This window comes from Molothrus aeneus, assembly GCF_037042795.1.
Source record: "Molothrus aeneus isolate 106 chromosome Z unlocalized genomic scaffold, BPBGC_Maene_1.0 scaffold_55, whole genome shotgun sequence".
Lineage (NCBI taxonomy): Eukaryota > Metazoa > Chordata > Aves > Passeriformes > Icteridae > Molothrus > Molothrus aeneus.
This window is the reverse complement of record NW_027098762.1, coordinates 433266-445768: the sequence shown is the minus strand read 5'-3', so window position 1 is coordinate 445768 and position 12503 is coordinate 433266. Positions and strand designations below refer to the sequence as shown.

Here is a 12503-nt window from a genome sequence, read left to right as displayed (position 1 = left end):
ACAGAGCTTTCAGGTACTCCTAGGGAAACCCTGGCCCCGCTGAACTCAGCTGTGCCCTCCTCCTCTCCAGGGGACAGCAGGAGGCCAGCTCTGACACCACCCACACCCCTTTGGTGTCACAGCACCTTCTGGAAGCTTCCACCTTCTCTGAAATGCAGCAAGGACCGAGGGACAGGTTAAAAAGAAACTCAAAAAGAAAAGTTCACTCAATAATGAAAAAATAAGCCAAACTGCAGAGTGTTAAAGCAGGAAAACAAGCTCACCCCTTTCCTTCCCATTTCTTCCCTCAGGACACCACGGGCTGTTCGTAACTCCTCAATTTCCAGTCGATACCCTGAGGCCAGAGCTCCACAGTGCTGGAAGCTCTGGGGGCAGAGCCTGTGCCCTGCTCACTGCTGGGGCAGGAGCAGTGACCCCTGCCAGCCCCACAGGCCCCCACGGCTCCAGCCCAGCTCAGAACACCTGTGGGGCAGGGTGAGCTGCCAGCGCGGAGGACACAGCACTGAGAGGGCTCGGGAAGGCACCTGCACCATGGATCCATCTCTCCTCAGGGCACACACTCACCCAACCGCTGGGCATTGGCCTGGGAGATGAGGAACTCCTCAGAAACCTTGAGAAAACTACCCTCTGACAGCAAACAGCACCACCAGCTCTGTGAGACAGGCTCCATCTGCTAAAAGCTGGAAAATTAAGTGATTTCCACATGATGGTGTAATAGCAGCAACAGAGTAATTATCCTGCTTGTGGTTAGAACACTCAAAAGTGAATTTTAAGTACCTTTTATTACTGGGGACAAATGTAATGCCTCAGAATCAGTGCCAGCTAGTATTTTCAGGACTCTCTCCAGTATGAAAATGAAAAGCCATCTGCATTTATAATACCACAAGGTTCATATGATGTTAACCTTTGCTTTCCACACTTGTAAATGTGGTGGTCACAGCCTGGACCACCTGAAGGTCCACGTTCCCTCCAGCTGTGAGGAAACAGGAGTGGGCAGGAAGATTTGACAGACCAGACTGCTTTGCACTGATCCCAAAGTGTCACGCAGAGGAGCGAAACAAGGAAGTTCTTTGTCCAAGGAGAGGTGTAAGGCCAGTGTTCCCAGATATCCTGGACATTTGTGCTCCTTTTCCCTGCCCAAGCAACGAGCAGAGCCCAGGGAGAGGGAGAGGAGGGAGAAGAGAAGCTCCTGGCTCCCTGCCACTGAAACAGGCACAGGCATGAAGGGTCAAGGAAGACTTTCTGTGGGGAACAGGGTGCTGCAGGAGGTTCTGGCACTGGAGGAATCTCAGTGTGTCTCAGCCTGGGAAGCAGGCATGGCAGTGGAGCAAGCAGCTCTCCAGAGGTATTTGGGATTTACAGCACTCCATGGGTGCTCAACACGGGATCCATCCGTTCCTTTAGTACCCCATCCATCCTTAATTCCAACAACCAAACAGAACGGGACAAACCCCTGACACACCACAGGAGGCCTCTTCTCTCTTTAAACATCCTGTTCCCAAAGGACCTGAGGTCCAAACTGCTGAGCAGATCAGCCTGGCTGAGCAGCAGGGCACCTGCTTCCCAGCCACCAGCAGCTCCCAGGAAGCAGCCTGCAGTGCGCAGGTCCTGGCATTTCAGTGCTAAGGACATCAAGTAAACGTGTGCCCAAGGGGGTGCCAGCGGGGCCGCCACACGAAGGGCTCAGTGCCACTGTCACAGCTTTGCTCCTGCCCCGGCAGGCAGGAGGGGACCCTGTGCCTCGGGGGCACAGCCGGTGCCAGGGCCCTGCCCAGCACAGCCCTGCTGAGCGCTGGCAGCCTCCCAGGAGAGCCCCAGCACAGGGCTGCCTGTGCTCAGGCATCTGCAGCGTGAAATCTCAATCCCCCCTGACTCATCATCTCCGTTTAAACAACAGCCATTGAGCCAGACCAGTCCTACCTATGGCACTCCATAGGTACCCCACAAAACCACAGTACTGTGGCACAGTAGAAAGCACAGAGTGGATCTATAACCCTCCTGCAGAACAAGCCTGACTTCCTAAATTTACTTCACCAAACAGAAAAAGCCCTTTTTAAATAAAAATAAGAAGAATTTAAAAAGCCATTCTGCTTAACAGATAAGCCAACATGTTTCCACACATGCTCCTGCTAGACTGGAAACACACAGTTTCAATGGAGCAGATTCTCCAGTATGACCCAAGCAGGCTAATTCCTTTCAAATTATGCTCAACAAATACTTTCCTGCAGATAATGAAAATGTTTTTCCTAGAAAATGTAAACAAGTTTTGTGCATTCTACTATTCCAGCTAAGCTTTCACAGGAAGTTTCCAGCAGGAGAAAACTAAACCAAACCAAAGCCTTATCTTTATGCTCTAAAAAAAAAAAAAAAAAAAAAAAAAAAAAAAAATTTACATACACACCTTATTAAAAAGCATTAGAAGTAACCTGATCTCCAAAGTCTCCAAAGCCAGCTGCAAAGTCCCTCTCAGAACAGACAACAGACTGTGCTGGTCACACTGCACCTCAAGCAAAACAAAAATAAGAGTACCTTCAACCTGGCCAAGTTAAGGAACTCCTGACCACCCTGCACACAAGTAAATCCCTGCATAGAAATAGAAGCTAACTGTAAAAAAGCTGTGTAGGATTTTCAGTGCGTCCTGCTGGGCTCACACCAAGTCCCATGGGGGTCGGATGACAGGAGATCTCCTCACACTTGACAGGATAAATGCCCTTATCTCCCTACTTCCTAGGACTCTTGTCAAGCAAAGAGAACAGCAGAAGGATCCCCCGAGCCAGGCCGCGCGTGCCGAGGGGACGCAGCCGCGCTGGGCTGCTCACAGGGGCTGGCTGCTGAAGAACGCCTTGGTCTCCCGGCACACGGGGTTGACGCACAGCGGGCAGCACAGCGTCAGCTGCCGGGAGCACACCTCGTTGGACTGCAGGTGGGAGCACACCAGGTCTGCCAGGGCCTGCGGGGAGGGCGGGAAAGGTCAGAGGGAGCAAATCCAGCTGTGCAATCCCCCCAGCCCAACCCGCGTCCCCTTCTGACAAAACCGCACAAACTGCGGCACGACGAACCCCTCAGTGCTGGGCAGATCAGGTACAAAGGGTTCCATTTCTGCTCTGAAACTCAAAATGCCTTAAAACCACCTGAAAACATCCACGCTCAGCAGGACACGCAACTGCAAACCTGTACAGCCACTGCAACATAGGAGATACCTTGGAGAACAGTGGATTTCCATTGAGAGACTCCGCTCTTCTGATGTTTTCAACTCCACACTGAATCAAAAATAAGGAGACAAAAGTTAAACCTGTTCATCTGATCCTTCACTGAGTAGCCTCCAAAATCTTCCCACTTCATTCACCCCAAAATGACAGGATTAAATGCAGTATCACAGCAAAAATTACTATGGGGCAACATTACATTTTGTTGCCATTCATTCACTGAATGAATGAAAATGACTCGTTGTTTTTGAGCAATATTTGTAATGGTTTAATTACCTAAATCTAGAAAGACAAACTCCCACCCATTTTGTAGTTAAGGCAATTCAGATTAATTTTTGATTTACAGGAAAATAAAGCTAACCCCAAATACTATTGCAAGAAGCAACTACAAAGCAAACTGGAACCCAGGAGAAATAATCTCAGAGCAGGGACCAAACCCACAGAGCACTGACCTCGTTGGCCAAAACCTGGGCATACTCGATGTCCAGCTCATACAGAGTCTCAATGTGGTCACTGGTAAATGCTATTGGGACCAGCAGCATGTTCTTCTTCCCTCTCTGGCACAGGCCCTTAATGGTCTCGTCTGTCTGGGGACCAAGCCAGGGCATTGGCCCAACCTGGAACAAAAAAGCAGAAAAAAAGGGAAAACACTCATTAAATCCTTCTTACAAAGAGCACCCACATTTCCTTAGGCAGCATGACAGAGCAGGTTATGGATGGGATACAAACAGTTATTTTTATTTCCCTGCTTCTGGTTGTACTTCTCACTTTATCCATTGAATGTTTAATGAAGACACACTTCCCACCGTTACATCTCAAAGGAACAGAACCTGGGCTGGCCTGAACAAGACTGAAGAAAATAACCAAAAATGTAAGTAAAGGTGTCTTTTTTCCAGTCCAGTGAGACCCTGCACAGGCTTTACCTGCTCAGCCCCCACTGAGCACTTACCTTGGACTGCCACACCAGCCTGTAAGGGTTGGAGTAGTTGAGCTTCTCCATGACCCTCTGGACAGTAGCTCCCACTTCCTGAGGGTAGGGATCACCACGGTTCACCACCTGCACCAAGCACAGCACACCGTTGGCATGGGGAACACCCTGGGCAGGACCAGGCTTGCCTGGCACGTTCACAGCTGTGTGCCCACACCCTGCCCTGGGTAACTCACAGACATGGGCAGCGAGTGGGCTGAGAAGAGGATGACCACCTCTTTCCTTTTGTCTGGTGGGAACAGGTTCAGTTCCTTCTGGATGTGATCAGCAAAGCACTGCTCAGGGAAACACAAACAAAGCCCTGAGTGGGGAACGCTGCAGGCATCCCTGCTCTCAGAGATGCACACAGGCAGCTCCCATGCCCCTGCTGCCTTAGGCACTCCCAAATTGCCTCAGTGTGCACCACACTCGGGCAGTGTGTCAGGAGAGTCACCAGCACAGGCAGCCCCTCCCTGCCTGCCCTTGGTGCTTTCTCACCTGCTCAGCACACCACAGAAACTGCAAACCCACACAAAAGCTCCCTCATAAAGACCGAAGAGCCACTTTCTCTGGAAAGAGAGCAGCACAAAGCTTCCCTTCACTGCTCCTGCCACAGCCAGGAATTACTCGGTGCTGCCAGAGGGGAATCTGACAAACCAACATAATCTGTGTGTGTGCTGGTCACAGACCTGCTCTGAGAAGGAATTTGGACTAATGGCCTGTAGAGGTTCCTTCCAGCCACCACCATTAGGGTAACATCCCCCAGCTTTTAAAACAGGAGGTGCACAGTGGTTGCTTTCACACACTATCCTGCCAAAGCATGGGGCATGAAATAATTCTCCTTCTCCTGCAATTTCAGACATGGTAGACAAGACCCATTTCATCACACAACTAAAACGCACCCTCAGATTGAAGCCTTCCTGTTATCCTTCCTCAGTATTATTTCAATATTTTAAAAGAAAAAGTATAAACCCCAAAGCCCTCAGATCCACACCTGAATGAGAAGGGGATGTGTGGGCCATCGGTCAATTATGCTCCACTTCATCTTTGGCTTCTCCCCCCTCTGGTTATAGTAGCGATAAATGGCATTTAAACTGCTTCCTGAAACAGAGAATTCACAACACAAGTTCAGCCAGGCCACCAGCAAGCTGTCAGACTGGAACAGCTCTGCAGCAAGCTATAATCATATTTTAAAATGCTACATAATTAAAGCACAGCTGTAAATCAGAGCTGAGAGTCTCCAGTGGGAACAATTGGATCGCAGCTCACACGGCACTGCGGGCTGGTCAGAGGTCCCCTGGCTCAGCCACGCTCCCAGGGCTCACCTGTGGTGGAGCAGCTGTACTGGGGGTACTGGGTGAAGGCGATGGCCCTCTGGATGCCGTCCCTCTCCATCTGCTCCACGGCCTCCTCGGTCAGCGGGTGCACGTAGCGGAACCCAATGTAGTACTTGTGAGGGGCTGCCACACGCAGCAGGGCAGGCACAGGGAGAAACACAGCAACACACCATGCGTGTCAAACACACAGAACAGCCAGGCTGAACTGCTGAAACTAACTTAACTTGCTGGTATTTTCTGGCTGCTTTGGTAAAGCTCTGTCATGGAAACACATTCCTGGTACCTCACTGGGCTGTGATTAGAATTTAAAAGTGATTTATATTATGGTTTGCTTCTGCAGGAACATCACTTGCCTGCTTCTCCTGCACTTAGCAGAGGCACAGCTCCCAGCCTGGACAGAGCCCCAGTGTCTCACTGAGCAAGTCCTGATTTTAAGGACATAAAGGTAAAAAAGTGTCACTAGAAGCAGAAGCTAAATGAACACCCGGATGCCCTCACAGCTCCAGCTGCCCTCCCTGCCCTGCACGCCTGCTCTGATGGCACCCAAGCCCCAGGGCCAGCACTGCTGTCTGGGGCAGCGGAGCAGTGAATCAGGGACACGTGCTCTCCCATCCTGATTTTGGAGGGCTTTTATAAAAAGCTTCATGGCTTTAACACCTAATTCTGGCAGCAATGTGATTCTCCCTGAGGACATCCCAGGTTCCTCCTTTTTTATTTCCAATCTTTTGGGTGCCAGCTTTGGGAGCATGGCTTGGTTAGGGGGTGGGAAGCAGGCGGGGAGGTTTGCTGTTTTGTTTTTTAAGTGGAGGACAGAGGTTCTTAGGAGAACAAAAGCAAATTTTCTTTGTCAGGGTTTCCAGGTCAGTGGCTCTGAACTAACATTTAGCAGGTTTCTGAAGGAAGCAGATGTCCCGTGCTTGGGCTCCACTCTGTACATTTGTGCAGGATTCAGAAAACAGGTTTAGTCAGCCCCAGTTCTCTGCAGGAGGCAGAGGAGCTCCCAGCTGGGAGCAGCAGCAAATAAAGACCCAACTTCAGGAGCCCTTGAGCCAGTAACCTCATTAACATCTCTGAATGGCACCAAAGACAGAAGTCTGACCGACCTCAGCAGGGACTGGAGGAGTTTAACCTGGGAAAGGACGTTTTGGGAAGAGCACAGCCAGCCTGGAAGCAATACCCTCCCAGTGCCAGGTTTTGTCCACGGCCATGGGCAGCGAAGAGAGGTGCTGGTGTCTGGACACAGGCTGTTTAAATAATAGTGCTCAGCACATTCTACTGTTAAACTGCAGCTGCTTTCAAGTCAAAAAGCAGCCTCCAGAGGACTTATCAGGTGGGACAAGTGCCCAGAGAAGGGCGTGACTGCACAGAGAGTGGTCACCAAACAAAAGCAAGTGGGAGCGGGACACTGGGAAAAGCAGATAAACCTTCCAAGCCTTATCTGCAGAACCTGCTGCAAGGCTGACCCTTCAGGGCTCCTGCTCCAAGAGCACTCCTGCCTTGGGTGACACAGCAGGCCTCTGACTGTACCTGCAGGGCCCACAGCAAACTGATGGTACCCGGCAGAGTGGCACAGGCTATCCCATACCAGCCAGCACTCCCTGCTGGGAGGGAATCTGTGTCACAGACACAGGGGAAGGAGGCTGTACTCACGTTTGAAGGTTTTCCATCACAAAGCACTGGCAAAGAGAGCATCTCCTTCCCTGCCAGCCAAGCTGCCCAGCCTTATCTCCTGCTGTGCCCCCGGGTGGGGCTCGCTGCTATCGCTCAGCCTGCCCTGCACTGCTCATCTACAAAGCCTTGGCTTTTCTCCAGCCGTGCTCCTCTCAGCACAGCTGCAGCAGCTGCTGAGAGCCCCCTCCCACACCCACCTTAGTGCTCACATGGAAAACATTCCCCTTTCCTCCCCTCTAGGCCTCAGCCACTTGTCCTCAGTGCAGGCTCCCTCAGGCCCAAGCAGGGCTCACAGGGCAAGGCACGGTGCCTGGCAGTGCCACACACCAAGGGACACTCCTGGCACCTGAAAATAACACACTTAGTCTGCCACAGCCATCTTCCCATGATCACAGGAGAGACAGAGGTGGCTCCCTGAGCCCAGCCTTCCATAGCAACCTTACAATGAACGGAATCCCTTCTGCACTGTCTTTGCCATGAGATTTCCCAGCAGGGAGGGAATGCACACCGCCCCACAAGGGAAACCAGGCAGCCAAAGCTGCTCTGCAGCAAACGGCCCCAAGGCAGAGAGCAGAAGCAGCCGTGGGGGCCGAGCAGAGCAGTACCAGTGCGAGGAGACATGCTGTCCAGCAGCTTCACCATGCCCTCTCCCTGCAGCGCCGTCCACTTCTTGATGGGGGAGCCGCCGCCGATCCTGCTGTACTGCTCCTGGATCTTGGGCGTGCGGCGCCGGGCGATCAGCGGGGCCAGCTTGCTGCAGCGGGGCAGAGGGGCGCGTTACCAGCACAGCCACACTCCCTCCCCAGCCCCGCTCTGCAGCCTCTGCCAGCTGCAGCCCAGCAGCATGGCTCGTCTGATGCTCTATTCCACCACCCTCCCACCCCTCGGCCTGCAGTTCCAAGAGAACTGCCACGGCACACCCAATCCAGAGGGCTCCAGCACTGTCCCCTGCACTGGCTGCTCCCACGAGGAAGCACTCTCGGGGAGTGCTGCCCTCCACAGAAGCAAATATTTACAGCAACACCCAACACCGCCGGTACCGCAGGAGATCCCAGTGCTCCTCACTTTTGAACAGGAAGGGTCATCAGATCCCTGTCCAGGAAGAGACGCAGCAGGAAATCGTGGACGTCGTCCAGCCGCTCCGGGCCTCCCATGTTCAACATCAAGATTCCTGTTTTAGGTTTCCTAGAGAAGCAAGAGACATTTCAAATCCTAGTGACCTACTGCTTGTATTTTTATTACAGTGACCAAACAACCAGCTCACCCTCCCACATTTGCCTTTTGCAAAGGCAGCTCCTATCCCAAGGCTCCTCCTGCTTATGTAAACACTTGCACTACCAACAGGAATGGCCAGACACAAGTATCTACATGATCTTTGCTTTTTTAAAAGGAAGCCGCTTTGTAACACAAACTTTAGCTGGAAACACGCTAAGAAAGCTGTCTCACAGCTGCTGGCTCTAAGGGAGGTTATAAAACAGGGTCTCAGCTGTGCATTCCAACCAAACCAAGCAGCAGCTTCCCCGGAAAGCAGATGAGCCACTCACACAAGTCTTTGTCTTCATTACTGTGGGGACACGTCTCATCTCCTGCAGCAGTGACAGCAGCATGAAGCCTTTCTACACACAAATTCATTGCAGGGCCAGTTGTGTTTGGGTTGGGTTTTTTCAGAATGGATTTTATATCTGGGTGCAGGTCTGGCACACTGCTGTAAGGATAACGTCCCACAGGGCACAGCAGCACAGATGGTGGTATCAGCATTTACAGAATGGGTGAGAGTTGTGATCAGCAGCCAATTTCCCCATGGAATTGTTTCCCCTGCCCAAGGGAGCCCACAGACCAGTCCCTCACTTCCCCAGCAGATGGTTCAGGTTGCACAGGGAGCTTTGCCCTTTTGTTAAGGCCAAAGTCTCACAACAGGCCACTGAGAGGAGCCCAGGCCTGCCCCAATGTTTCAGGACCTCAGCTTCCATTTCCTTTCTGCTGGAGTGTGTATCAGCAGGCTGCTGAATGAAACCCAGGAAGCAGGATGATAATGAACTGTGATGATAATGAATGTCCCTGCAGCACCTCGGGCCTGACAAGGGCCTGGCTCAGGGGCTGTGCAGGACACAGGGCTGTCCCTGCCCAGCAGGGTGAGTGCAGGCAGGCAGATACATAATCACACACACACAGCAGCCCAGCCCGGGCTGCCCCGCAGCTATCGGGACGGGTAGGGCCCGCACACACACACACACACAGAGGGTGCACACACACACACAGGGTGCACACACACACACACACACACACAGGGTGCACACACACACACAGGGTGCACACACACACAGAAGGTGCACACACACACACACACACACACACACAGAGGGTGCACACACACACACAGGGTGCACACACACACAGAAGGTGCACACACACACACAGGGTGCACACACACACAGGGTGCACACACACACACACACACACACACACAGGGTGCACACACACACAGGGTGCACACACACACCCACCGCTCCTGGGGCTGCTCCCGCGGCCGGGCGCTCTCCGTCACCGCCGCCGCCGTGGCCTGGCCTCTCCATCGCAGCGGCACCCGCAGCTGGCTGCAGCTCCTCAGCACTGCGGAGAGACACAGCCCTGCTGATCCCCCAGGCACACCACACAAACCCCCAGCACGGGCAGCTCCCCCAGGCACACCAAAACCCAAAGCAAAGCCTTGCTAATCTGTGAGTTCCAATCATAACTCCAAAATAACCAGTAGAAACACGGGGCTGACCCTGAGGAATAAGCGTCAGACTGTGTCACTCCTCGTGGGTGAGACACACCTGGGCTAATCCCAGAGAGGACAGGATTTCCACACCGTGTCTGCAATATAGGTTAGACATCTGCTCCTGTTTGAACGCCGAGCAGCAACTCCAGAATCCGTGCACAAGTCTGCGCACATCCCCCTCCCTCTCCAGCTCCCCTGGAGCCCCTTTAGCCACTGGAAAGGGCTCTGAGGTCTCCCTGGATCCTTCTTGTGTCCAGGCTAAACACCCCAGCTCTCCCAGGCTGGCTCCAGAGCAGAGGGGCTCCAGCCCTGGAGCATCTCCATGGCCTTCTCTGGACTCACTCCAGCATCTCCTTATTCAGCCCTGCAGCTGAACACAACTAGATTATCCTTAAGGCTCCTTCCAACCCATTCCATACAGTTCCATACAATTCCATGCTGGTTACAGCCTGCCTTTTCAAGAGCACACTTCATTCTCCTCGGGAGTTCATCGTCATTACATGGTATTCTTTTAGTGCAGAAATAGTGTGAATTGCTCACGGTGAAAAGAAAAATAAGGTTAAGTTCTGCATCCCCGTCCCTCCGGCAATTGTTCAGTGCGACATTTCCCCTGTCAGACCACAGGAGCTCAGCAGCAATTGAGCCCCAACAGCACAGAGCTCCTCAGCAGCCGACCCACCCGCTGGGAAGAGCATCGTACAGCTCACAGCTCTCTAATAACCTCCTGAACAGATGCTGAACAGCCTCAAAACCCGCTGAAATCAATGGCAACAAAACACATCCTGCAAATCCAGCCTCTTACTCGGGATTACGAGTGCCTAGCTGTGGACGCCTGCGTCTGCACTGATACAAAAGGCTGCAAACTAAAGAACTTCAAGCATCGCTGATGCCTGAAAGGTCCTTTGCAAATAATCATTTTTTTTACTTCCAGTTCTGGGGTTATTCCTTTCTGAGGTGCTGGCACTATATGCCAATTATAGAGAACAATAAAAAGGGAAGTTTCAATGGCTGCATTGATACTTCTGCACAGTAAGAACTTTTGTTCTTGGCCCAGAGGGTAGCTGGGCACGGGCCAGGCTCCCCAGGGAATGGTCACAGCCCCGCGGCTGCCAGAGCTCCAGGAGCACTCGGATAACGCTCTCAGGCACAGGGTGGCATTGCTGGGGTGTCCTGCTCAGGGCCAGGAGCTGAATCAATGACCAGGAGCCCCTTCCAACTCAGGACATCCTGCAAGTGTCTGACTTAGGCTGAGGTTTAGGCACGTTTCCACCTGCATCATGAAGGACACAGCGCAGAGTGAGACGTGCAACGAGTACGTTCCCAGCTTGATGGAGCATTGATAAAAGCGTTCTTTCACATGTTTTAGAAACGGCACTACGGTATCAAAGTCTAAAGCGAGTAGCGGGGTGGGTAAGCCCAAAGTGCCTCCGGGCAGGGACACAGCGAGCGCTGCGCGGCCGGGGCTGAGCAGCGGGAGGGCAGCGCTGAGCCCGGGCTCACAGCGCGCACCGGCCGGCAGCGACCGGCACCGGCAGCATCTCCGCACGAGCCCCTTCAGACAGACGGGAGAGCGGCTGGCTCAGAGCGCGGTTCCGCGGCGGGCAGCAGAATGAACCGCACAGAAAAGCCGCACAGGAGAGCGGCTGGCTCAGAGCGCGGTTCCGCGGCGGGCAGCAGAATGAACCGCACAGAAAAGCCGCACAGGAGAGCGGCTGGCTCAGAGCGCGGTTCCGCGGCGGGCAGCAGAATGAACCGCACAGAAAAGCCGCACAGGAGAGCGGCTGGCTCAGAGCGCGGTTCCGCGGCGGGCAGCAGAATGAACCGCACAGAAAAGCCGCACAGGAGAGCGGCTGGCTCAGAGCGCGGTTCCGCGGCGGGCAGCAGAATGAACCGCACAGAAAAGCCGCACAGGAGAGCGGCGGGGCCGGGGCCGGGGCGCGCTGGCCTCGGCCGGACAGAGCCCTGCGGGGTGCCCGCGGAGACCCCGCGCCCGCGGCCCCCTCAGCGCAGGGGGAGGAAGCCGCCATCACCGCGCGCAGCCCCGCGAAGCCCTCCCGCAGCCCCGGTAAGCCCGCCGGCCACGCGGCCCCGCCGGCCCCAGCGCGGTCAGCGTTATGAAAGGCGCCTCTCGGGCGTTGTGTAACGCGGTGCCGCCGGTGCCGCGGCGCTCCCGCCCGCGCAGCGCCCGCGGTGTCCGGCCGGCCCTTAGGCCGCCCGCTGCCCCCGGCCCCCGTTCCCGCCTTTGCGGCGGCGCCCTCACACTCACGGTGACGTCCGGCAGCGGCGGCAGCGGCAGCCATCTTGGCCGCCCGCATTCCCTCAGACAGCCCCGCCGCCGCCCCTCGCCTCACACCGCCCCCGGCACCGCCCCGGTACCGCCCCGGCACCGCCTCGGCACCCGCACGGCCCAGGGGGAGGGCCGGGGACAGCAGGCGGCGGGCCCGGGGTGGGTGTCCCGCAGGGGGCGCTGCCCCGTCTCCCCTCAGTAGCCCCCGTGGAGTCCTACGGCACAAAGGCGAGTGATCCCCGGTTTGAAGTGACGCTCTAAACTGCAAAACTGC

General features: G+C 54.4%; 1 protein-coding gene across 1 annotated transcript; it reads right to left on the bottom strand.

Moving 5' to 3' along the window:
- Nucleotides 1–2384: 2384 nt before the first annotated feature.
- On the bottom strand, nucleotides 2385–12287 carry FECH (ferrochelatase). The gene is made up of 11 exons (XM_066569909.1): nucleotides 12209–12287; nucleotides 9686–9791; nucleotides 8247–8366; nucleotides 7787–7935; nucleotides 5499–5633; nucleotides 5168–5274; nucleotides 4371–4469; nucleotides 4156–4263; nucleotides 3659–3823; nucleotides 3201–3260; nucleotides 2385–2950 (listed from the first exon to the last, which is right to left on the bottom strand). Exons 1-11 carry the CDS (start codon nucleotides 12255–12257, stop codon nucleotides 2816–2818), a joined length of 1233 nt encoding a protein of 410 aa, XP_066426006.1. The 5' UTR covers nucleotides 12258–12287; the 3' UTR covers nucleotides 2385–2815.
- Nucleotides 12288–12503: the final 216 nt, after the last annotated feature.